Consider the following 27,282-nt stretch of genomic DNA (forward strand, 5'->3'; position numbering starts at 1 on the left):
TTTTAGGGGGCTCCATATTGATCCTGGGAGCTAAAACGTCACCAGCTCCTGCTGTCATCGACAACTGGATGGAGGAGGCAGATTGACACAATCACAGGAATATGTCATTTGTATCCGCTCTGAAATAAGCAATTGACGGGGCAAGGTATCAATTTAAGCAAATCAATTCAGTCATGGTTTGGTTTGACAAAAGAGATTCATACAGAAATCAAATGAAACCATTTGACATTTTATTTATTTGTTTTTAAATCCTTATTGTAATTGTGTCATCCCACAATATGGCACATTAAGCATGAAATCTGTTTTCACATAAACAAGTAAAAGACCAGTGAAACCAATTAAATGAAAAGATGGAATACATCATACAGGATGATCACTACATATGCAACACTTATGTTACATGTATGTTAAATTAAACATATGTTAAATTTAACGGGGTTGAACATAGCCACGAGATAACACTAAAAGCACACGACCCATTCTGATAAATAGACCATGTGGTTTGCCATGGAGAGAACACTAGTACACAATAAGGGTTTGTCTTAAAGAATCGATACATTTAGCAGGAGCTGTCAACATAAAACATCATATCTAAGATTTATCAGTCAGTCTTCAGACCCTCCTTGATGAGGTTGAGCTCATAGCACAGTGTCTCGTAGCGATAGGCCATACGGATCTGGGCCACATTGGTCTTGCGGATGTCGTTGCCCTCAGGGCCCTCCTTCAGATAGTCGGCACCCAGAAAGTGAGTCTTCTCCTGTAGATAAAAACCCAAGGCAACAAGGTTCAGAGGAAATTTAGCCATGGCAGTCTACGACAGTGTTGTGTAATCCAACACATTGCTTTATTGTGTATTGTAACGTAACAAAATGCTTGAAAAGCCTGAAATTAACCATGAATCATGGCATGTCTTGGTAAAAATATTTACAGTTGAAGTCGGAAGTTTACATACACCTTAGCCAAATACATTTAAACTCAGTTTTTCACAATTCTGACATTTAATCCTAGTAAAAATTCCCTGTTTTAGGTCAGTTAGGATCACCACTTTATTCTAAGAATGTGAAATTTGTCATATATTGTGGAAGGACCACTAGAGGGCAGGCTGGGCTCATGGATAGTAGCCCAACAAAGCATGGGAGACCAGGTAACCAGAGTCAATTAAGCACAGCTGACGGTACTAATGAGATACTCTCCTTCCCCTATAAAAGAGAGAATGGAACCAGCAGAGTGGGGGAAACTATCTCTGGAAGATGGCCACCGAGAGAGAGAAGCTGTGCTGAAAGAACCACGAAGATGGTGACAAACCCGTGATTTATGTTTGTTGTAGTTTAAAGATTATCCTATTGTGTTCTTGTTTCATCTGGAGAAGAAGATATGTTTTTTTCCTTGGAAGATTTTTCATTGATTATGTTAATGTTTTTGTTGACAAAATACCCTCAATAGAGAACCATGTTCAATCAGAAAAACCTACTCCTGACTCGTTTATTCCACCTTCCTGCTTTAGAGTGACGCCTAATTACTTGGTACGCTCACATTGGTGGAGGATGCGGGCATTAGGTGGACGAGTGACACAAGGATAAGTGAGTAAATTAATATTCTTCCAGAAGACCCGGAGGAACCATTCAAGAACGATGGATAACGCCCTACTACAACAATTGATCACGGCACAGCAGACAACCATAGAACTCCTGCAACAACAGCTGAGTCGACGAGAAGAACCTAGAGTTAGGCCAAGAGCGGCTGCTCACGCCATCTTACCTCGTCTCTCCAAGGAGGATGATATTGAGGCCTTCCTCATGACCTTCGAAAGGACGGCCACCTTGGAAGAGTGGCCGCCCACAGAATGGGCTAGCGCATTACCTCCTCTTTTGACCGGGGTGGCTCAGGAAGCCTATTTTGACCTGGATTCCCGCGAAGCTGCGGACTATGGGCGACTAAAAACCGAGATCCTGTCCCGGTACCTGCTGACTGCCAGAGATAGGGCTGTAAAGTTCCATCAATGGACCTATACAGCCGATCAACCCGTCCGTGCCCAGATCTTCGCCTTAATACGACTGACAAAACAGTGGCTAGAACCTGGAAAGGGAGTAGGACATGTGATAGAGACTCTCGTAGTGGACAAGATATTGAGAGAATTACCCAGTGACTTAAAAAGGGTTGTGGGGCAAGCCAACCCGTTGTCAGCCGACGAAATAGCCCAGGCGGTGGAAACATATCAGTCTACAGGGGAGTTGTTAAAAAGTGACAAGGAGGAACGGAAGGAGTCGTCCAATCCCGTACCACGACTCACCCCGGCGTGCCTGCCACCGAAACGTCCAAGCCCCCCCCGGAGGTGGGAGAAGTCAGCCACCACACAGCCGGGTCGATGTTATAAGTGTCAGTCTCCCAACCATTATGCCCCACAATGTCCTAGCAAGGATGAGCCCATGGTCACGGAGTCGTCACTGCCTACCCCCACACATCCCGTTTTGAGAGGGCAGGATCAACACTGTTGGTTAGCAGAGATAGCCCCAGCCTCATAGATTCCGGTGCGAGTTGAAGGACAAGATGTGGTAGCTATTCTCGACTCGGGAAGTATGGTTACGTTAGTAGAGGAGCGGATGGTGACCTCCGCAACACTGCTACCAGACAAAGTAGCTGTATCCTGTATCCATGGAGACACCCACTATTACCCCACTGTGAATCTGCCTATTCTCACTCCAAAAGGAAGGTGTACAGTCAGGGCAGGGAAAGTGCCCCAGCTGAAGGTGCCATTATTGATCGGGAGAGACTGTCCCCTATATAAGGAGCTTCGGCAGATGACGTTATGCACGGGAAGAAGGGGGACAGGAAAGAAGAGAATCTCCAAGCCCAAGGTAGTAGTACTACAAGGAGACGTAGCCGCGTCCTCGTCCTCTACTGCAGAGGAAGAAATAGCGACCCAACGTTTACGACAGATATTCCAGGAAACCACCGATGAAGACACCTGTGAAGGGTTATACACAACGCAGGAAGGAAGGAGCAACCAGGCACTAAGGGATATATTTGAAGCTCCATCCGAGGAGGGAACCTGGAAGGGATTCTCCTCGGTCTCCCCTGATGGGGATGTGGAACAACCTCCACATCCCTCTACTGAGGTTGACCTGCCCCAGGAATTGAAGGGACAGTTCGGCACCTCGCAGCATAGAGACCCAGACCTAAGGGAGGCCATGAGGAAGGTGAAGGTGATCGACGGGAGGAACGTCGATGGATCAGGTGAGCCCCCTCTTCCTTACTATGCAATCAGGCGGGGTCTCTTATACTGGGTCGTACGACGAAGGGGGGAAAACCAGGAATTACTAATGGTGCCTAGACCATACAGGGATACAGTTCTACAGTTAGCCCATTCCCACGTCCTAGGAGGACACCTGGCACGAGACAAGACTATTCACAGAATCATGCAGAGATTCTATTGGCCCCGTGTCACCCGAGATGTGGCCAGGTATTGTAAGACGTGTGATCAATGTCAACGTACAGCCCCACGGCCACACCTACGTAACCCTTTGATTCCTCTCCCCATCATAGAGACTCCCTTTGAACGCATAGCTATGGACCTCGTAGGACCCCTCCCAAAATCCGCCAGAGGACACGAGTACATCCTAGTGGTTATAGATTATGCTACCAAGTTCCTGGAGGCCATACCCCTGCGTAACATGTCGTCAAAGGGAATTGCCAAGGAATTATTCCTGATGTTCTCTCGTGTGGGCCTTCCCAAGACGATCTTAACCGATCAAGGAACCCCGTTCATGTCCCGGTTTATGAAGGACTTGTGTCGGTTATATCAGGTTCAACAGATACGTACAAGCATATTCCACCCTCAAACAGATGGGTTGTGTGAACGCTTGAACAAAACAATTAAAAGCATGTTGAGAAGAGTGGTGTCCCGAGATGGGAAAAACTGGGACATGCTTCTCCCACACTTAATGTTTGCCCTGCGAGAAGTACCTCAGGCATCCACTGGATTCTCGCCGTTTGAATTGCTCTATGGCAGACCCTGTCGAGGAATCCTCGACTTAGCCAAGGAGACCTGGGAGACCCAACCATGCCCCTTTCGATCCACAATAGAACACGTTACCCTGATGAGAGACCGCCTGTCAGCAGTGTGGCCCATAGTCAAGGAGCATATGGAGAAGGCCCAAAGGACCCAAGGCCGGGCCTATGATAAATCTGCGACCCCCTGTGAGTTCACCGTGGGAGAGAAAGTGATGGTGCTTGTGCCCACAGCCGAACATCGCTTGCTGGCGCAGTGGAGGGGGCCCTACGAGGTAATGAAAAGGGTCTCACCAGTCAATTACCTCATCAAGCAACCTGACAGGAGGAAGAAGGTCCAACTCTATCACATAAACCTGCTGAAGAAGTACCATGGACGAGAGGAGGAGGTGGCTTTGATGGCCCTGGAGGGCAAAGAAAAAAAAGAGGCTCTACCACAGGTGCGCCGTGGCCAAACTCTCCTACCGGAGCAGTCAAGACAGCTAGACAAGCTGATTATGAACTTTGGTCGAATATTCTCTCCATTCCCAGGACAAACAGATGTCCTGTTCCACCATATCCACACTGAACCCGGCAAGAAAGTGCATATCCGCCCTTACAGGATTCCTGAGGCTCGCCGAGTCATCGCTAAGAAAGAGGTGAGGGAGATGTTGAGGATGGGTGTGATCGAGCCCTCGACGAGCGAGTGGTCCAGTCCCATAGTCCTGGTCCCCAAAGCCGATGGTAGTATGAGACTCTGCAACGACTTTAGGGGCGTGAATGCCATCTCTACATTCGATGCGTACCCCATGCCCCGAGTGGATGAACTCTTGGAGCGCTTAGGAAAGGCCAAGTTCATCACTACCCTGGATTTGACGAAGGGATATTGGCAAGTGCCGGTGGCTCCGGAGGATCGCCCAAAGACTGCCTTCGCCACCCCAGAAGGGCTTTTCCAGTATGTGAGGATGCCCTTCGGGCTGCACGGAGCCGCTGCAACCTTCCAACGCCTCATGGATGCCATTCTACGGCCCCATCAAGAGTATGCAGCGGCGTACATAGACGATGTGGTCATCCACAGCGAGGACTGGGATAGTCACCTCCTGCGATTACGGGCGGTGCTCGTGAGTTTGGAAGCCACAGGGTTGACAGCCAATCCAAATAAATGCTGCCTGGGCCTGTCCGACGCGAAATACCTGGGGTATACCGTGGGGAATGGGAAAATACGCCCGCAGGCAGAGAAGACCAGGGCAATTCGTGACTGGCCTCGACCCCGGACCAAGCGAGACGTTCGGGCCTTCTTAGGGATAACAGGATATTATCGCCGTTTTATCCCGGGATATGCAACCATTGCCAACCCCCTCACAAACCTCATCAGGAAAAACCTGCCAAACCAGGTAGAGTGGAAAGACGAGGCGGAAGAGGCCTTTCAATTGTTAAAAGATGGCCTGTGTTCTGATCCCGTTCTACAGGCTCCGGACTTCTCACAAGAGTTCATTCGGCAGGTCGACGCCTCGGATACAGGGCTCGGGGCCGTACTAGCTCCGGGTGAGAGAAGAGAGAAGCCGATTCTCTTCATTAGTAGGAAACTCGGCGATCGGGAACAGAGGTATGCGACCGTAGAGAAAGAGGCCTTAGCCATCAAGTGGGCCCTCGATTATCTCCGGTACTACCTACTGGGTTGGAGGTTTGCATTAGTTACTGACCATGCGCCCCTCACGTGGATGGCTGGTAAGAGAAACAATAACAACAGAATAGCCAGATGGTTTTTGTCTTTACAACCGTTCTCTTTCCATGTCATCCACAGGGCCGGATCGAGGAACGGGAATGCAGACGCGCTGTCCCGATGCGACCAAGACGGTGCGTCTGGCGCCCGACCCTCCGGTTCGGTCCTGGGGGGGAAGGTATGTGGAAGGACCTCTAGAGGGCAGGCTGGGCTCATGGATAGTAGCCCAACAAAGCATGGGAGACCAGGTAACCAGAGTCAATTAAGCACAGCTGACGGTACTAATGAGATACTCTCCTTCCCCTATAAAAGAGAGAATGGAACCAGCAGAGTGGGGGAAACTATCTCTGGAAGATGGCCACCGAGAGAGAGAAGCTGTGCTGAAAGAACCACGAAGATGGTGACAAACCCGTGATTTATGTTTGTTGTAGTTTAAAGATTATCCTATTGTGTTCTTGTTTCATCTGGAGAAGATGTGTTTTTTTCCTTGGAAGATTTTTCATTGATTATGTTAATGTTTTTGTTGACAAAATACCCTCAATAGAGAACCATGTTCAATCAGAAAAACCTACTCCTGACTCGTTTATTCCACCTTCCCGCTTTAGAGTGACGCCTAATTACTTGGTACGCTCACAATATATATATAAATATTCATACACATAGCTCATATATCAAGCACACTCAGGCTGCTTTAAGAGCCTGTTTGTGACCATAGAATTAAAGATTGCACAACACACCTCATGAGCGCCAAACTAATCCGCCTGACTCAAGTCATTGCACATACCCCTGCTAAAACAGGAACCAACACACACAGCCAGCCACCAAATGCCCCTCTCAGTTCTCCTTATCTTATGACCCCGGGACACACAGACATTCCATTGCACGAACACACACACTTCACTCCCCCCTCTACTGGTCGAGTGCCCAGAGCAGAGGACTCTGCTGTGCACCAATGGGGCTCCTACTCTGGCTAGAGCAGGTCCGCCTCCAACCCTTCGGGACCATTCAGAAGGCGACACAACAAGACTCTACCTACATTATTCAATGTATAAAAACTACTGTAACCTCTGTTTAGGTCCCTTTTTCACCTGACTCCCTACTGAGTTATATGAATAAGGTCCGTGCACGTAAAAATGCAGGACAAGATATCTTTTGACTAAATAAACTGCCTTTTGTTACAACTGAAATCCACTCTGTCCAGCGTCATTGTTTTGCATTCCCTCTCCAGTATGATAACACCAACAGAAGTCAGAATAATAGTAGAGAGAATGATTTATTTAAGCTTTTATTTATTTGATCACATTCCCAGTGGATCAGAAGTTACACTCAATTAGTATTTGGTAGCATTGCCTTTAAATTATTTAACTTGGTCAACCGTTTCAGGTAGCCTTCCACAAGCTTCCCACAATAATGAGTGAATTTTTGCCCATTCCTCCTGACAGAGCTGGTGTAACTGAGTCAGGTTTGTAGGCCTCCTTGCTCGCACACACTTTTTCAGTTCTGCCAACAAATTTTCTACGGGATTGATGTCAGGGCTTTGTGATGGCCACTCCAATACCTTTACTTTGTTGTACTTAAGCCATTTTGCCACAACTTTGGAAGTATGCTTGGGGTCATTGTCCATTTGGAAGACCCATTTGAGACCAAGCTTTAACTTCCTGGCTGGTGTCTTGAGATGTTGCTTCAAATATATCCACATACTTTTCCCACCTCATGATGTCATCTATTTTGTGAAGTGCACCAGTCCCTCCTGCAGCAAAGCACCCCCAAAACATGATGCTGCCATCTCCGTGCTTCACGGTTGGGATGGTGTCTTCGGCTTGCAAGCCTCCCCCTTTTTCCTCCAAAAATAACGATGGTCATTATGGCCAAACAGTTCAATTTTGTATCATCAGACCAGAGGACATTTCTCCAAAAAGTACGATCTTTGTCCCCATGTGCAGTTGCATACTGTAATCTGTCTTTTTTATGGCGGTTTTGGAGCAGTGGTTTCTTCCTTGCTGAGCGGCCTTTCGGCCTGTCAAATCAAATCAAACTTTATTTTTCACATACGCATAGTTAGCAGATGTTAATGCGAGTGCAGCAAAATGCTTGTGCATCTGGTTCTGACAATTCAGTAATTTCCAACTAGTAATCTAACCAAACAATTTCACAACAATTACATTAAACACATAAGTGTAAAGGAATGAATAAGAATATGTACATTAAAAAAAAATATGAATGAGTGATGGTATAGAACGGCATAGGCAAGATGCAGTACATGGTATAGAGTACAGTATATACATATGAAATGAGTAATGTAGGGTATGTAAACATTATATGAAGTGTCATTGTTTAAAGTGGCTAGTGATACATTTATTACATCCATTTTTCCAGTGGCTGTAGTGGAGTCAGTATGTTGGCAGCAGCCACTCAATGGTAGTGATGGCTGTATAACAGTCTGATGGCCTTGAGATAGACGCTGTTTTTCAGTCTCTACCTTATATAATGTTACTTACCCTACATTATTCATCTCATATGCATACGTATATACTGTACTCTATATCATCGACTGCATCCTTATGTAATAGATGTATCACTAGCCACTTTAACTATGCCACTTTGCTTACTTTGTCTACATACTCATCTCATATGTATATACTGTACTCGATACCATCTACTGTATGCTGCCCTGTACCATCACTCATTCATATATCCTTATGTACATATTCTTTATCCCCTTACACTGTGTATAAGACAGTAGTTTTGGAATTGTTAGTTAGATTACTTGTTGGTTATTACTGCATTGTCGGAGCTAGAAGCACAGGCATTTCGCTACACTCGCATTAACATCTGCTAACCATGTGTATGTGACAAATAAAATTAGATTTGATTTGATTTGTTTTAGCCTATCAGAAGCTTCTAAAGCCTTGACATATTTTTCTAGAATTTTCCAAGCTGTTTAAAGGCACAATCAATTTAGTGTATGTAAACTTCTGATCCACTGGAATTGTGATACAGTGAATTACAAGTGAAATAATCTGTCTGTAAACAATTGTTGGAAAAATGACTCGTGTCATGCACAAAGTAGATGTCCTAACCGACTTGTCAAAACTATAGTTTGTTAGTGGTTGTGGTTGAAAAACAAGTTTTAATGACTCCAACCTAAGTGTATGTAAACTTCCGACTTCAACTGTATATATATACATATATATATATATATATATACTGACAATTCAGGCCACAGTGTGGATAAATTGTGGGTCTCTGAGGCAGTGTATTGTTTATCCTGTTTGTCGTCTGTTGGGTTTGTTACCTCATTAGACAGGCCACTCTGCAGCACACTATTCCTGGAGATCTCACACATGTCACAGGTGCTGAGCTTGAACACCTGGGCTGCAATGGCGTACTCCTCCATCAGGGGCTCCTGAGGACACAGTCAGAGCAGAGTGAGCTGGTGAGCTGGGCATCTTGCTTACTCTCTATCAACCATTGCCATTTTGAACTTAAAGGTTAAACTGATGAACGGCACCCTAGGTCAGTTGATTGGCACGTAATGCACCAACATGAACCAAGAGAGCCCCAAACATACATATCATCCTACACAACACAGACAGTACCGGACGGGAACCCAATTTGGCCTCACCTTGGTGTAGTGGAACTGCATAGGGTCATCAGTGGACAGGGAGACGATCAGGCCCTTCTTGAGGAACTCCAGAACAGGATTCTTGGCATACTCCAGGAAGAGACTGTTGTTGCTGAGTGGAGACATGGCAATGGGAATCTGGGCCAGGAAGTAGAGGTACTGCAACACGGGGCTCTGTTGGGTGGGAGTGTTAAATACAAACATCAACATTAAGACCGTAGGAGTTAGTTGTGTCATGTGTTGATGGTGCCAAAGAGAGAAGGCTATTTTGTTTGGAGAGGTTACTAACCTTCTTGAGATTGAGGCCATGAGAGATGTTGTCAGCGGTCATGAAGGAGGCCAGCAGATGGGTGACGGCTCCAGCCTCTCCACAGTGGGGCCTGAACTGGAAGGTGTTCATTCCCCTAGCTCTAGGAAGCAAACATAAACACAGACTCAGAGACAGAATGATGGTCATGCACTCTAAGACACTGATAATGACACGGGTGTATCATGTCTGATTTGTACTTTTTCTGAAACAATTTCTTGAAGGACATGTGGATTGTGATTTGACATGTGATACTCACTTGCGTAGCTGGTTGATGATAGTGATGTTGGCATACATGTAGTAGATGTAGTAGCTGTAGGAGGGGTTCTTGACAATGTCCCACTCCTCTGGCTTGGGGCTCTTGGTGCAGAACATGTGACCACTGTGCTTGGACTCGTCATCCACACTGTCGAAACCTGTCACCTACAGAACAGAGAAAGATGGAGAATTAAGAGATTGCCTTGATATTCAATGCATTTTCGACATACCAATCTTTCTTTTTATAAAGTGATTGAAAATGTCAAATTTAAAAAATCGAATTTCTCCCTTCTGAAAACATTTCCATCAAGGCTGTAAAACAATCATGAATTAGGACATTCGAGTGAAATACCCCTTGAAATTATAAATAAAAAATGTAAACCTCCTTTATCCCTGGTCTCTTATGCCAGTCTCACTCACATGCTTGAGGAAGATGCTGAGCTCAGGGTTGGCGTGGGGTTCGATGGTGGCCTGGAAAATAGGCATGAAGATGTTCTCCAGCATCTTTCCAAAGTGGGGCACAAAGTTCCTGCCTCTAAAGATGTCACTGAGGTGGAAGTACAGAGAATGAGCAGTTAGAAGTTAGTCAGACATTATTTGAAATGCACAAATATCATTAATTAGAGAGCCATTTAAAAATATATTCTGTTCAGGTTTTGTTTTTTACTTTGAGTGCCAACATAACGCTCATAAACAAGTATTTCTAACACTTCCTGAAGAATCTAATGGTAAAAAGGGTACATTCACTGATGAACAGAGGGATAGAACTTACTAGATCCTGGGCACTTGAATCATCCACTTGAGTTGAGGGGAGAAGACTCTATGCTTGTTGAACCAGCCGGAGAGCTTGGTCCACTCGTTAGGATTACAGCCATAGATGGAAAGACGGGGCTCGGCATATTGGTACCTGGCATCCTCCAGGTCAGATGCCACTTCCTGGGTGCGAAAAACATGGAAAATTAGCTGATTGTAATTAAGCAGTGTTTACAAAAGGGATACTAACTCAGCCATAGCAGTCTAACCTTAATGATCCTGGCAAAGTACTCTCCGTCGATGTGGTTCTCTGTTTTCATGTACAGGTCACGCAGCTCACTGGCTCCCACAGGGTTGTACTTGGCATTGAACTTGTCAAAACGCTGAAAGGTTTGTCTGCCCTTGAGAGAAGAGGGTGAGAGAAGCATGTAAGACCAGGGAATGTACACACTGGCAATGGAAAAATAATACAAATATCAAAGCTGCATATTGTTTCACTATATGGATTTGACTATATAAGCAATCTACAGCTTCTGCCAAGAGGTCTGGAACTTTATTACACAGGAGGTCGTATCACACTTTCACTTTGGCCACAGGACTGCATTTCCCCTTTGAACGCTACACTAGCTAGAGGTAGGACTCACAGCGTGCACATCCAGGGAATCGACAGTGAGATCATAGGGATGTAGGTTGAGGTTGGCAAACAGTTCCTTCATGGTCACATCTTTGCCCTTAATATTTTGCACTACACGGTCAGCGTCCACCCTGTATGACTTCTTGATGAAGCGCAGGAGGTGCTTCTGGTTCATGCAGGCAGCTGCATGGATGTGGGTGTCGACCTACAACAGCACACACAGGAGTTATGAGACAAAAAATAGTTATTATGAGTTCTCTTTGTGGTGTACTGACACTGCTTGAACAACAGGGGGAGAAGAGCACACAACATTTGCTATTTGCGAGCAGAAGCGGAAGTCGCACCCAGGTTGTAGGAAGTTAAAGTAGCCTACTCTAAAGCCCATAGACGTCTTTTGCATTCACAAATATAAGATATCTGTTGAACGGTCTTTTTTGTAATTTTGTTATTGCTGTCATTTTTATCAATGAAATGAAACTGGTGTAAACAGGGTGAATATTTCCCTGTTACAGGCAGTTCTTTTCAGTGTTGAATGTGCTCTGTGATTGACAATGTCTAGGGCCTTACTTTTAGGTGCAGAAATGGAGGCACTGTGCTTTTACGTTCATGACTAGGGAGGATACAGCTTATGTCAAATTGATGCCAAAAATGCCAAAAATGTGATTTTCATAAATTTAATCTAATTCTCCTAACCGGCTACAAAAAGTACACTCTGACAAACTGTATACTACCTAGCCAAAACCTGCTTTTACCGGTATTTTCAGCATTATCCACTATTGTTGCTACAGGCAGAAAATCCTAGTAATTGTTCTGTAATTTCCGATCAATAAATCAATGTCTGGTTGTGCGTGTGTGTTAAGCCAGCACCTTAACCATTACACCAAGAGGTCTTAGGTTTAATAAGCTAGGCCAATACTAATATGTTTTGTAAGGTGGCAGCTGTCTACCTTCCTGCAGTTGTAGAAGTCCCTATGGGGGTTCAGCTTCAGCTCCTTCATCTCCTCCATCTCGTTCAGCATCTCATGCACGTTGAACTTGGACATGAGGAACTTCAGACGACGGTGACTGTACGTCTTACTGCCACCCAGGAAAGAAAGACAAAAATGTAATGTGGATCTTGTAAAGTTGTTAGGCATTTCATGGTGTGATATGTAGTCCGTATGTTGGATTATTTGTTCCAGACCAGCCCTAAGGCTGCATTTATACAGGTAGCCCAATTCTAATCTTTTGCCCAATTATTGGCAAAAGCTGATCTGATTTGTCAAAAGACCAATTAGTTGAAAGAAAAAAAAGATCAGAAATGGTCTGCCTGTGTAAACGCAGCCTAGCTCACTTGATGCAAGTGTTTAAGCAGGGTTGGATCAAAAGCCACCACATACACACTACTGTGACTCTGCTGGGTTGGAGTTAACCTCGCTCCCAGGTTATTGCACACAGCACATATTACCAAATTCATAGATGCTAACTACCTTTAGCGTCTATTGATGAAGGTATCCTCTTCTAGGGAGACTTATGTGTTAAAATGCTCAATGCTCTGTCTGAACATGAACACGCATAGCTTGTGGAACATATCTTTGATATCATTTTCAAAAAAACAATTACTACACACCTTTATGGAGTTAGGATCTTATTAAGGAGTAACGCCTACATTCCTTAAGCGTACATTCTTGGACTAAGTGCAGATAAGCATAGGACATAGTCCCATGAGCTCAGTTGGTAGAGCATGGCACTTGCAACGCCAGGGTTGTGGGTTTGACTCCCATGGGGGCCTCGTATGAACAAAGAGGAAAATGTATGCACTCAAAGTCGCTCTGGATAAGCACATCTGCTAAATGACTAAAAATGTAAAAACATCAACGTTTAAAAGTTAGCTTAGTGGGAATGACAACAGAATTCAATGGGTGTGACCTGCCATTAATACAGGTAACGAGTGGAGGACAGAGGAGCCTCTTAAAGAAGAAGTTACAGGTCTGTGAGAGCTAGAAATCTTGCTTGTTTGTCGATGACCAAATACTTATTTTCCACCATAATTTGCAAATAAATTCATTTAAAAATCCTACAATGTGATTTTCTAGATTTGTTGTCTAATTTTGTCTGTCATAGTTGAAGATGATGAAAATTACAGGCCTCTCTCATCTTTTTAAGTGGGAGAACTTGCACAATTGGTGGCTGACTAAATACTTTTTTGCCCCACTGTATAAGTGATCCTGTACGAACCTTTGTGCTGAATACATTACGTTGTTACAGGTGTCAAGCTTATGGGCATGTGGCAGCAGTGTGTAGGAGGGAGGTTCCTAGGTGTGAGAAGTGTGCAGAAGGACATGAGACAAAGGAATGTATAGCATTGGGGAAAGTAGTGGTATGTGTTAATTGTAGGGGTGCCCATGGGGGTGGGGGTCAGAAATGTCCTGTGTGAGAGAGGCAGGTTGAGGTTTCCAGGGTTAGAGTAATGCAGAAGTTGTCATATGCTGAGGCAGTGAAGAATGTAGAGGAAGATGGGTCAAAGAGGAGGGATCCTGGGAGGAGTGGTGTGAGTAGTAGATCTGTACCAGTACAGAAGGATAGGACAACAAGTGATATATATTATTCCGTAAGATTGGATTTTTTTGCATTTACAGCAATGGTTATCAACTGTCCTGCAGGAATGGAACGTAAGTCACAGAAAGTTGAGGTTGTGGTGGCAGCTGCAGAGAGGTATTTGGGTGTGCGAGACTTGACATCAGAAGAGTTACAGGGTGTGTTAAGTGGTGGTGCCCCATCCTTTCAGGTTGTTGGCCTGAGGTAGGACTTAATAGATTTAAATAGTAGAGAAGTGTGGTGTCCTTTTGTATTATTTGTATTTTTTTGTGAGTGTAGTGTTAGATGGTAGGTTACTTGTTTATTTATTTATTCTTTCAAGCAAAGTATAAGGGAGTTGTACTCCAGTCTAGTAGGTGGCGGTAATGCAAAATGTATTGGATGCCAACCGCCGTTAAACCTCATCGAATAAGTTCTGTATTGGCTAACCAAGGCCAAGTTTTCCGCTTTGGTCCACCAGACTCTTCGCATTTGGCAGGAAGTGTCTTGTAATGAGATTAGGTTGGAGTTGACCTCTCATTGTGCAGTAAAACTCACGTTGGGCCCTGTGCAATCAGAGCAATAAGGAAGTTCATGTCGTCGATGAAGGTTTCGTAGTGGGGGGCGGGCATGTTCTCGATGGGTTTGTGTTGGTCGGCCTCTGCTGCGTCTTTGTACACGTAGATGACACCGTCCTTCATACGCGCTACCCAGCTCAGGTTTTCGGGCAGGCACTTGGTGTTGAAGGGGTCCTCGCCCTCCTTGGGTGGGGATGTGAAGACTGGCAAACAAAATGGTAGCTGTTAGATACTTTCTTGGCAGTAATCATCTGTCATGAGAAACTACTGCATGCATACCCCAGGCATTTACATTCACACTTGCCAGCCTATTCACTTACCTGGTTGCACGGAGTGTTCAGGCTTAAAGGGCTCTCCCTCAATGTCCCTCAGGTACTGGGATGTGGTGAGGGGGAAGCGCTGGTAGGCCAGCCTCATGTACTTCTCTCTGATGGTCAGAGCACGGTACACACCCTTACAGGAAAGCTCAAAGTCATCCATGGTCACCTATGAGTAGCGAGGGGAATGATGGAATAAGTGCCCTGTTCCCATACTTAAAAATAAAAAAATGCATCCCTCCATCCCTTGAAGTAATCACTGATCTAACACAAACGGATAATTGTCAGCAAGTTGTCAGTTTACAATGGGACCAAATAATTTGATAATATTCATAAGTGGGTTAGGTAGTAATGCTTAAGTTGGCAGAGGGGAAAGTGAACAGTTTGATAAGCAGGCCCCACATCCTCCTTATGATTTCTCTCTGTAAGTGTCAGAGACATTTTTTTAAACTTATACCCAGGCATCTGCTGTGGGCTCCTAGTCTCCAGTGTAGAGGGATCTATTCCTTGAGGAGGCTTCCCTACAAGAGGTTAATGACCCAGACCCAGAGACACATACTAGCCATAGTCGTCAAGTTCACACCCGAGCCACAAGACATTTGCTGCTTTTTGAGGGGGAGAGGGAGGAGGCAGCATAGATAGTGTGTTATGTATGCGTTTATGAGCGGGTCCATCCTGTTGGACCAGGTCTCTCTTGCAAAGGGGATTTGATCTCAATAAGTCTAACCTGGATAAGAGAGAAACATAGGCTACATAGCTAAGATATAATACCCCAGAGGCGTAGTCTCCAATGATGGCCACTCTCTGGAAGTCAGGCACTTCTAGGTAGGTTGGGGTGTCCATCAACACCTCCGCCACAGGTGCCAGCACCTTCCTGGCCTGGTCACTCATGGACTGTGGCAAAGTCATGGTGCGACACTTTTGTAGTCTCTTCTTACTGCCGAGCGACAGGGGAGGTGCGACAGACAAAGAGTGGATTTAGTGATAAGGTAAAGGGCGAGACTATATGGACATGCCTGGTACACCCAAATTGATGACATATGTCACCTAGCTGAGACGAATGGATTCGGTTCAGTCAGTCATACCGTCGTCCTGATGAGCCCATCCCAGCTAGTTAGCTTATGCTGGTTAGCTGCCTTGGCAACAACAGCAGCATGGCGCTAGATAAAACTGCTAATATGAAGTGATATTTAGTTCAATCGGTGAGGGAGAAATAACTTGTATTGGTCACCATCTGGATATCACCGTGACATGCCAATTAAAAGTTCTACAGCTGCACCATCAAGTGCATCGTGAACGGTTGCATCACTGCCTGGTATGGCAACTGCTCGGAATCTGACCGTAAGGTGCTACAGAGGGTAGTGCATACAGCCCAGTACATCACTGGGGCCAAGCTTCCTGCCATCCAGGACCTATATAATAGGCAGTGTCAGAGGAAAGCCAATAAAATTGTCAGAGACTCCAGTCACCAAAGTCGTAGACTGTTCTCTCTGCTATCGCATTGCAAGCGGTACTGGAGAGCCAAGTCCAGGACCCAAAAGCTCCTTAACAGCTTCTACCCCCAAGCCATGAGTTTGCTGAACAATTAATAAAATGGCCACCTGACTATTTAATTTGACACCCCCTCTCCATTGGTTTTGTACACTGCTGCTACATTGACACTCCAACCTACATGTACAAATTACCTCAACTAACCTGTACCCCAGCACACTGACTCGGTACCCCCTGTAAATAGCTTTGTTATTGCGTTACTTTTTACTTTAGTTTGGTAAATATTTTCTTAACTCTTCTTGGACTGCACTGTTGGTTAAGGGCTTGTAAGTAAGCATTTCACAGTAAGGTTTACACTTGCTGTACTCGGCACGTGACAAATAAAGTTTGATTTGATTAGCTAACATAACGACAAGCTGGTGCGAATGACCAGTGCAAAGGTCTGTTTTCTAAGTGCTTCCCGCTGGGCATTTGTATCATGTCGCTGGCGGTAGCTAATGTATTTAGAACGACTGACTGAATTGAATTTGTTCATCACCATTCAAGCGTGACATAGAGCTTGTTGTAGTCCTAAAAAACAGAAACGAGTTACCTCTATGGTTCAGCCATTCGTATGGTTTTTGAGATAAACGCCGAGGTTAACACAGGCTTAGGAAATCTTATAAGTTTTGTCCTTTAATATAAGTCAGCTACAATGACCTTTATGAATTATGAAGCCTTTGTGCTTTACGTGCTTTTCACAATTACGTACATGCTTCAAAATTCACAAAAAGTTACGTTATCTGATGAAGATGATCATAGAACAAAACGTATAAGATCTAAGCCTGTGTTTACCACAGAAATGAAGGCTATTCCATGAGAGAAATTTACAAGAAACTGATGATCCCGTGCAACGCTGTGTACTACTCCCTTCACAGAACAGTGCTTTATCAAACTAGACACTCGAATGTACTTGTGCTCTTGCTCAGTTATGCACCGGGGCCTCCCACTCCTCTTTCTATTCTGGTTAGGGCCATTTTGCGCTGTTCTGAGAAGGGAGTAGTACACAGCATTGTACGAGATCTTCAGTTTCTTGGCAATTTCTCACATCGAATAGTCTTCATTTCTCAGTTCAAGAAAAGACTGACGAATTTCAGAAGAAAGTTCTTTGTTTCTGGCCATTTCAAGCCAATAATTGAACCCACAAATGATGAGGCTCCAAATGCTCAACTAGTCTAAAGAAGGCCAGTTTTATTGCTTCTTTAATCAGAACAACAGTTTTCAGTTGTGCTAACATAATTGCAAAAGGGTTTTCTAATGATCAATTAGCCTTTTAAATGGTAAACTTGGATTAGTTAACACAACGTTAACACAATGATTAGTTAACACAACAGGAGTGATGGTTGCTGATAACGGGCCTCTGTATGCCTATGTAGATATTCCATTTAAAAAATCTGTCGTTTCCAGCTACAACAGTCATTTACAACATTAACAATGTCTACACTGTTATTTTAATGGACAAAAAATGTGCTTTTCTTTCTATAACAAGGACAAACTTTTGAACGGTAGTGTATATAAGTTGATGAAATGCCATGTGCGTCCACTTATATCAGGAGTAAACCCTCTATTTCACATCTTCCTCTCTGCTAATACCCACCGTTTCTCATTATCTTCTTCAGTCTGCAGGTGGTAGGCCATTTCCTGTTTAAGGATGGGACAGTCATCTTGCTCTTCAAACAAGGAAATCTCATCGCGGACGCCCTCACCTTTGGTCTCCGATGCAAAGACTTCCTCTGCAAAGGCACGCATGTGCTCATCGGTCTCTGGCAGAAACATTTACAAACGTGTTACCCACCCCATTTTTCTGTAAGGTAATAGCAAGTTACTAAGTGTGCACTTTTCTTATGTCATATGCCACATCACATTTTGTTTCCCAAAAGCTTTTAAGTGTACTACACAGGACAAGATGCAATGAAATGGACAACATGGAGCGCTGACCTGAAACAAGCACTGAACATGAAACAAGCTATCAACAGCATAGATACAACAGGTGTGAATGATCAAGAAAGCTAGGATGGTCAAATCCATCATGATTTAAATTATTGGTTGAAATGATCTTGTAAACAACAAGGTAGTACCACAGAGGGAAACATTAGACATACCTTACTGCCGTTGAAAACACTCTCCAGCAGCGCATGCTTTGTGTGTGTATAAGACCAAGCAGAACTTGGTCCAACGTCAACTCACACAGCTCTGATCACTAGCTTGGACTGGTAACACAAGGTTCCATGCACACAGAGCTACAGTAATCCAGCACAAACAATAGGGCCCGACGACTCACATAAACACTCAAAGGCTTGCTCTACTGATACATCCAATATCTACAGTACAAACAAAACAGCCTTCTAGAGCCAAACAAGACAAAAAGAGGCTGTGATACTACACAACTGCAGAAACGCTTGGCCTATCTTGTTCATTGGAGTCAGAGTATCTCTGGACTCAACAAGGCCCAGAAACCTCATGCGCCATCAGACTGATACATTTATTGACTTATTCATTTGTCTAGCATCCACTGCAAACTCTATTCTATGACAAATAAGTGAGTAAATGAATGTTGGCAGTCACACATTTCAATGGTGGGACATAGACGAAGGGTCAGGCTACTCTAGCATTGCTGTCTTCTTCTCACCCTTCATACTTACTTTGACCTGATACTCCATTCCACAGCGGGAGAGAAGAGGATAAACCAAAAGGCAACCAATGAAACAAAATAAAAGTCAGGTTACGGATTCAATTAATGAGTTAGATCATGTTAATACACATTCAAATGAATGAGACACCCTTCCCTGGTCTGTTTTATTTGATCAAACGACGGAAAACCCTTTTCCCATTTTGAGATGCAACATGTAACCATCCAAGGATTCAGCATGAGATAATGAACATGATAGTCAATTGAGTTAACTCATGAATGTGTTGATGAAATACTAACAATGAATCACAACATGACTGAAAAGACACAACAAAATCAACTAAAGTGGCAATGGATGTTTATCGAGGTTAAACATGAATTAACAAGCATGAAATTACTTACAGAAAGAAGTAAGGCAACCGGTCATTGTTTTTGGTAGAATATGAATCACGATTTTTAGGGAACATGTTACGTTTAAATTAAGGTTATTGCAAAACAGTATGTCATGGTTCTAAAATAGTGGTCAGTCAGACACTGGTTAATTTCTAATGTTTAGATGTTTAGGTTCCTCCCCCTGACAGTAGCATATGGGCCAAGATGAACTGTAATCTATGGTTTGCTTGTTTGTTTTTTACCAGCTATTAAAATTGTAAGTTAAATTTAGCCAATGCTAGATAAAATCAAATGATAGGGGCATGCGTTCAATGTTCTAAAATCCATGGCCAAATGATTTCAAATCAACTTAGTTTGACGTGGTGATTTGGCCTTTTCTTCTTTTTTAAAACTTTTTTTTTTTACATTGCATGAATGTACCCCTATGGAATGTACCCCTATGAATGTATCCCTATGGAATGTACCCCTATAAATGTACACCTATGAATGTACCCCTATGGAATGTACCCCTATGAATGTACACCTATGAAATGTACCCCTATGAATGTACCCCTATGGAATGTACCCCTATAAATGTACACCAATGAATGTACCCCTATGGAATGTACCCCTATGAATGTATCCCTATGGAATGTACCCCTATGGAATGTACCCCTATGAATGTACCCCTATGAATGTACCCCTATGAATGTACCCCTATGGAATGTACCCCTATGAATGTACCCCTATGGAATGTACCCATATGGGATGTACCCCTATAAATGTACCCCTATGAATGTACCCCTATGAATGTACCCCCATGAAATGTACCCCTATGAATGTACCCCTATGGAATACCCCTATGGAATGTACCCATATGGAATGTACCCCTATGAATGTATCCCTATGGAATGTACCCCTATGAATGTATCCCTATGAATGTACCCCTATGGAATGTATCCCTATGGAATGTACCCCTATGAATGTACCCCTATGAATGTACCCCTATGGAATGTACCCCTATGAATGTACCCCTATGAATGTACCCCTATGGAATGTACCCATATGGAATGTACCCCTATAAATGTACCCCTATGAATGTACCCCTATGAATGTACCCCTATGAAATGTACCCCTATGAATGTACCCCTATGGAATGTACCCCTATGGAATGTACCCCTATGAATGTACCCCTATGGAATGTACCCCTATCACTTACATGGAGTTTTAGCTAGCGTTGGCTAAAGTTAGCTGAAGTTTGTAGTTTAATGAAAACCGAACCATGGATTACAGTATCTCCTAGCCCATAGACTACTTTCAGGGTGAGGAACCATCCAACGTTGAGTTGTAAAATACTGAACTTCTCCTTTAAACCCAACTTTAAATATAGATTCTCTATTGAGCATGCATTTTAGTCCAGTAATAGGCTTAATGGAATTATTAATGTTGTATCTCTAAGATCCATGCAAAGAGTAGAATCATCCATGAGATTTCCAACATTCAGGAGACGGGGGAAAGAAAAGATTTACTCATCCCTTCACAGCACAAACAAGTCTGGAGAACCAAGAGGATCGTGTCTGTTGAGTTTCCTGTCATGCATTCCCATGTACAGTGACTCACTGAGACAGGCCACCTTTGATTAATTTATTCTCTATACCCCCCTATACTCAACTGGCGGACCGGATCCGGACACAGAACAGGGTCAATAGGCCGGTAAATAAAACAATTAAAAATCATATAAACACACCACATTAGACATGGAAGAATGCATAGAATTGCAGAAAATGGGCTTTAAAACAATAACATTTTCTCTCCAACAAGAGGGGTGTGAAGAGTTTGGGGTTGCATGGGTTGGCGAGGTGGGGGTCTGTTACTACGCCGATAATTGACATTATCCATCCAGATGTTTGCCACCTAGGAAATGTGTGTGACTGGAACTTCTCAAATAGTACTTGAGTACTCCTGCTATATACGTTATCCTTGGATGAAGAAAAAATGTTTTTCACCTCTCTTGTGCTTGTCTCCACCCCCCTCCAGGTGTCACCCATTTCCCACATTATCCCCTGTGCATTTATATCGGTGTTTTTTGTTGGTCTGTTGCTAGTTTGTCTTGTCTCGTCAAGTCTACCAGCGTGTTTTATCCCGTGCGCCTTTTCTCTCTAGTCCCTGTTTTCTAAACTCAGCAAAAAAAGAAATGTCCTCTCACTGTCAACTGCATTTATTTTCAGCAAACTTAACGTGTACTTGTTTGTATGAACATACCAAGATTCAACAACAAAGACATAAACTGAACAAGTTCCACGGACATGTAACGAACATGAATGGAATAATGTGTCCCTGAACAAAGGGGGGGGGGGGTCAAAATCAATAGTAAAAGTTAGTATCTGGTGTGGCCACCAGCTGCATTAAGTACTGCAGTGCATCTCCTCCTCATGGACTGCACCAGATGTGCCCGTTCTTGCTGTGAGATGTTAACCCACTCTTCCACCAAGGCACCTGCAAGTTCCTGGACATTTCTGGGGAGAATGGCCCTAGCCCTCACCCTCCAATCCAGCAGGTCCCAAACGTGCTCAATGGGATTGAGATCCGGGCTCTTCGCTGGCCATGGCAGAACACTGACATTCCTGTCTTGCAGGAAATCACGCACAGAATGAGCAGTATGGCTGGTGGCATTGTCATGCTGGAGGCTCATGTCAGGATGAGCCTGCAGGAAGGGTACCACATGAGGGAAGAGGATGTCTTCCCTGTAATGCACAGCATTGAGATTGCCTGCAATGACAATGAGCTCAGTCCGATGATGCTGTGACACACCACCCCAGACCATGACGGACCCTCCACCTCCAAATCGATCCTGCTCCAGAGTACAGAACTCAGTGTAACGCTCATTCCTTTGATGATAAACGCGAATCCGAATATCACCCCTGTTGAGACAAAACCGCGACTCGTCAGTGAAGAGCACTTTTTGCCTGTCCTGTCTGGTTCAGCGATGGTGGGTTTGTGCCCATAGGCGACATTGCTGCCAGTGATGTCTGCCATACAACAGGCCGACAAGCCCTCAGTCCAGCATCTCTCAGCCAATTGCGGACAGTCTGAGCACTGATGGAGGGGCTGTGCATTCCTGGTGTAACTCGGGCAGTTGTTGTTGTCATCCTGTACCTGTCCCGCAGGTGTGATGTTCGGATGTACTGATCCTGTGCAGGTGTTGTTACACGTGGTCTGCCACTGCAAGGACAATCAGCTGTCTGTCCTGTCTCCCTGTAGCTCTGTCTTAGGTGTCTCGCAGTATGGATATTGCAATTTATTGCCCTGACCACATCTGCAGTCCTCATTCCTCCTTGCAGCATGCCTAAGGCACGTTCACACAGATGAGCAGGGTGTTTTTCAGAGTCAGTAGAAAGGCCTCTTTAGTTTTCATAACTGTGACCTTAATTGCCTACCGTCTGTATGCTATTAGTATCTTAATGACCGTTCCACAGGTGCATGTTCATTAATTGTTTATGGTTCATTGAACAAGCATGGGAAACAATGTTTAATCCCTTTACAATGAAGATCTGTGAAGTTATTTGGAATTTTATGAATTATCTTTGAAAGAAAGGGTCCTGTAATAGGGACGTTTATTTATTTTTGCTGAGTTTAGTTCTTCCAGTTTTGACCTTTCTACCTGAGCCTGCCTGCCGTTCTGTACATTTCTGACACTGCCGTGGATTACTGACCTCTGCCTGCCCCGACCCCGAGCCTGCCTGCTGTTCTGTACCTTACTGACTCTGCCCTGGATTACTGACCTCTGCCTGCTCTTGACCTGTCATTTGCCTGACCCCTATTTTGTTAATAAACATCGGTGAGTCGAACTGTCTGCATCTGGGTCTTATCCTGAGCCTTGATAGTACGAACTGGCCATGACTGACCCAGCAGACTCGGACCAGCTCCGCAACGCCATCTCCTATCTAGGAGCCACCACTGGGAGACACAAGGAGTTACTTCGAGATCTTATGGAAGGATTCCAGACCTTGGCGGAATGCCATGACCATGCCTTGAATACATTGCTGGAGCAATTCTGCAGATTTTCTGTTAGGCAGCAATGCCCTCTTATGATTAGAATGACAGTAATTTGTTAGTCTTACAGGGTGCTGAGGGTGATGATACAGTTCTATTCAGTACCGGTATTCCAAGGAAGACATCACATGACCCAGCTGTTTAACATAATGTTTGGATAACAATAGCCTAAGAACAAAAAAGATTAGAAATGGGCTACTTGTCTAAACACACCTTAAAAGGCATCACACACATACAGTTGAGTCGGAAGTTTACATACACTTAGGTTGGAATCATGAAAACTCTTTTTTTTCAACCACTCCACAAATTTCTTGTAAACAAACTATAGTTTTAGGAAGTCAGTTCGGACATCTACTTTGTGCATGACACAAGTCATTTTTCCAACAATTGTTTACAGACAGATTATTTCACTTATAACTCACTGTATCACAATTCCAGTGGGTCAGAAGTTTACATACACTAAGTTGACTGTGCCTTTAACCAGCTTGGAAAATTCCAGAAAATTATGTCATGGCTTTAGAAGCTTCTGATAGGCTAATTGACATAATTTCAGTCAATTGGAGGTGTACCTGTGGATGCATTTCAAGGCATACCTTCAAAACCAGTGCCTCTTTGATTGACATCATGGGAAAATCAAAAGAAATCAGCCAAGACCTCAGAATTGTTTTTGTAGATCTCCACAAGCCTGGTTCATCCTTGGGAACAATTCCCATACGCCTGAAGGTACCACGTTCATCTGTACAAAACAATAGTACGCAATTATAAACACCATGGGACCACGCAGCCGTCATACCGCTCAGGAAGGAGATGCATTCTGTCTCCTAGAGATGAACGTACTTTGGTGTGAAAAGTGCAATCAATCTCAGAACAGCAGCAAAGGACCTTGTGAAGATGCTGGAGGAAACAGGTACACATGTATCCACAATAAAAACAAGTCCTATAATGACATAAGCTGAAAGGACGCTCAGCAAGGAAGGAGCCACTGCTCCAAAACTGCCATTAAAAAAGCCAGACTACGGTTTGCAACTGCACATGAGGACAAAGATCGTACTTTTTGGATAAATGTCCTCTGGTCTGATGAAACAGAAATAGAACTGTTTGGCCAAAATGACCATCGTTATGTTTAGAGGAAAAAGGGGGACGCTTGCAAGCTGAAGAAAACCATCCCAAACAGGACGCACGGGGGTGGCAGCATCACGTTGTGGGGGTGCTTTGCAGCAGGAGGGGCTGGTGCACTTCACAAAATAGTTGACATCATGAGGAAAGACAATGATGTGGATATATTGAAGCAACATCTCAAGACATCAGTCAGGAAGTTAAAGCTTGGTCACAAATGGGTCTTCCAAATGGACAATGACCCCAAGAATACAATAGGTTGTGGCAAAAATGGCTTAAAGACAACAAAGTCAAGGTATTGGAGTGGCCATCACAAAGCCCTGATCTCAATCCTATAGAAAATGTGTGGGCAGAACTGAAAAACCTTGTGCAAGCAAGGAGGCCTACAAACCTGACTCAGTTACACCAACTCTGTCAGGACGAATGTGCCTAAATTTACCCAACTTATTGTGGGAAGCTTGTGGAAGGCTACCCGAAACGTTTGACCCAAGTTCAACAATTTAAAGGCAATGCTACCAAATACTAATTGAGTGTATGTAAACTTCTGACCCACTGGGAATGTGATGAATTAGATAAAAGCTGAAATAAATCACTCTCTACTATTATTCTGACATTTCACATTCTTAAAATAACGTGGTGATCCTAATTTTTACAAGGATTAAATGTCAGGAAGTGTGAAAAACTGAGTTTAAATGTATTTGGTTAAGGTGTATGTAAACTTCCGACTTCAACTGTAGTGGTCCACATGCATATTGGTCCACATCCATGTTCAATGTAACATATAGTCATGTCTATATATAACAGAAATACTGGACCTGGAAAGACTCCCCAACACTCTGAAGGATTTTGTCATTTTGGATTGCTTGTCCATAGGTAGAGGCTCAAATTACGCCTTAATGACTTCGTATTAAAGCTGTCAAGCCAATTCTCTGCCCACCAATTATAACGTCAGTGTGGTACTGACAGACAAACAAGTGCCTCAATGGGAATTTATCACCTGAACAGTTGGCTAGTCTGTGCTCATGACCTGGTGCGACTGGATTAGTCAGTCAACATATCAAAGCTTTCTGATATTGAGTCAAATTGAGATTAGGAACTTTTATCCTGTATAAATCTTTACAAGTAACATTTCTGAATGGATTGTCTGAAAGAAAAATGATCCTGACAAAATCAGCAGAGGTAAGTGACCATCAAATTTGAGTTACCAACACATATTTAGAGTTTGACGTTCACAATAAAATATGGGTAGTCCATTAAAGGTCAACTGCCCTTTACTGGCCTTTGTGGCATCGATAGGAGCCAAACATTTATACTAGTGTCAAAATGTACTACAAAGTGTAAATAGGATCATTTTGGTTATACAGTCAGTCTCGTCCAAAACGGAGTATGGTTAGTCACTGCTTCATGACTTACTTGAGGATTTGGTTTGGATTACAATTATGTCAACAATTAATTCCCCCTTTTGCCTATTTACATGTGTGGTAGTTTTCTGTTAAAAGACAACTCAGGTTTGCTTTGCATGGCCCGGTGCCCCGGGTGGGCAGAGACCTCTCCTTAGGATGACCAATGGAATGGTCAAAAATAAGCAAACCCAGCCCACCCAGGTCACGCAAAATGAACTTGCTAGCATTTCTTAATGATCATTGTTGAAACACTAGGTTAAATCAGGAAGTGCAGTCACCCTTTAATAACAAGCTTTTAAATAAATATAAACCCTGGAAGATTATGATTAGAGCGAGAAATCATTGTACTTGAATAAAGGCTATTTACGAAAGAACTACATTTTCATATATAAAATACTGCACTCTGGAAACCTGTGTTCTACTGGCTACAATGCTGCATGACAGGACTACCAACAATCTCAGGCCTGGGCATGGCTTGGAAGTGGGGCAGCAGTCTGTGGCAGCAGTGGCACCCACCAGACGACTCACCTGGCATATTGACTTTAGGCATGGTTCCCTTCCACAAACTCGATCCCTGAGGCCTGGCAAAGCTGGTCAGCTACTGGTCTGGTGTAGCGGGAAGTGTGGAGCCCTCTGCCTCTCCAATGCAATATGAAACTGTGCTTGCGCTGTGTAACCAGAGCTTGCTGTGCCCACACTGGATGCATGACAGAGGATTCCGCATCACCACTCTATTTTAAGTTTTAACATGCCAATTCTCACTGACAAGTACACATAGCAGGAGAGAGGGTGAGGGTCTGGTGTTACAAGTTCAAAAGCACACACTCATTTGCGTCACTTGAGTGGGTTGAGTCACTGGCGTGATCTTCCTGTCCAGGTTGGAGCCCCCCATTTGGTTGTGCCGTGGCGGAGATCTTTGTGGGCTATACTTGGCCTTGTTTCAGGATGGTAAGTTGGTGGTTGAAGTATCCCTCTAGTGGTGTGGGGGCTATGCTTTGGCAAAGTGGGTGGGGTTATATCCTGCCTGTTTGGCCCTATCCGGGGGTATCGTCAGATAGGGCCACAGTGTCTCCCGACCCCTCCTGTCTCAGCCTCCAGTATTTATGCTGCAGTAGTTTGTGTCGGGGGGCTAGGGTCAGTCTGTTATATCTGGAGTTTTTCTCCTGTCTTATACGGTGTCCTGTGTGAATTTAAGTATGCTCTCTCTAATTTTCTCTCTCGTTCTTTCTTTCTCTCTTTCTTTCTCTCTCTCGGAGGACCTGAGCCCTAGGACCATGCCTCAGGACTACCTGGCCTGATGACTCCTTGCTGTCCCCAGTCCACCTGGCCGTGCTGCTGCTCCAGTTTCAACTGTTCTGTCTGCGGCTATGGCACCCTGACCTGTTTACTGGACGTGCTACCTGTCCCAGACCTGCTGTTTTCAACTCTCTAGAGACAGCAG

At 44.1% G+C, this 27,282-nt stretch overlaps 1 protein-coding gene across 3 annotated transcripts; it reads right to left on the bottom strand.

Moving 5' to 3' along the window:
* Positions 1-208: 208 nt before the first annotated feature.
* LOC124045807 (AMP deaminase 1-like) lies at positions 209-26,523 on the bottom strand. 3 transcript variants are annotated; one of them, XM_046365456.1, is made up of 16 exons: positions 26,370-26,510; positions 18,911-18,916; positions 17,866-18,031; positions 15,510-15,675; positions 14,742-14,907; positions 14,402-14,624; positions 12,235-12,364; positions 11,298-11,492; positions 10,923-11,054; positions 10,673-10,836; positions 10,321-10,447; positions 9,902-10,065; positions 9,625-9,745; positions 9,336-9,509; positions 9,006-9,116; positions 209-757 (listed from the first exon to the last, which is right to left on the bottom strand). In XM_046365456.1, the coding sequence occupies exons 1-16, from the start codon at positions 26,389-26,391 to the stop codon at positions 602-604; spliced, it is 2,223 nt and encodes a 740-aa protein (XP_046221412.1). In that variant the 5' UTR covers positions 26,392-26,510; the 3' UTR covers positions 209-601. The 3 variants fall into 3 exon arrangements, with proteins under 3 accessions (XP_046221412.1, XP_046221411.1, XP_046221414.1); XM_046365455.1 differs by having other exon boundaries at positions 18,911-18,922; positions 26,370-26,490; XM_046365458.1 differs by lacking the exon at positions 18,911-18,916 and having other exon boundaries at positions 26,370-26,523.
* Between the last annotated feature and the right edge of the window lie 759 nt (positions 26,524-27,282).

Source organism: Oncorhynchus gorbuscha, linkage group LG10, assembly GCF_021184085.1.
Source record: "Oncorhynchus gorbuscha isolate QuinsamMale2020 ecotype Even-year linkage group LG10, OgorEven_v1.0, whole genome shotgun sequence".
Taxonomy (NCBI): Eukaryota; Metazoa; Chordata; class Actinopteri; order Salmoniformes; family Salmonidae; genus Oncorhynchus; species Oncorhynchus gorbuscha.

Coding starts and splice junctions, on each gene's coding strand:
- LOC124045807 (XM_046365455.1), bottom strand. CDS start 26,391: ATGCCTAAAGTCAATATGCCAG. Junction 10,837..10,922: donor ACTTTGCCAGGATCATTAAG/GTTAGACTGCTA, acceptor TTTCGCACCCAG/GAAGTGGCATCTGACCTGGA. Junction 758..9,005: donor AGAGTGGCCTGTCTAATGAG/GTAACAAACCCA, acceptor TTTTATCTACAG/GAGAAGACTCACTTTCTGGG.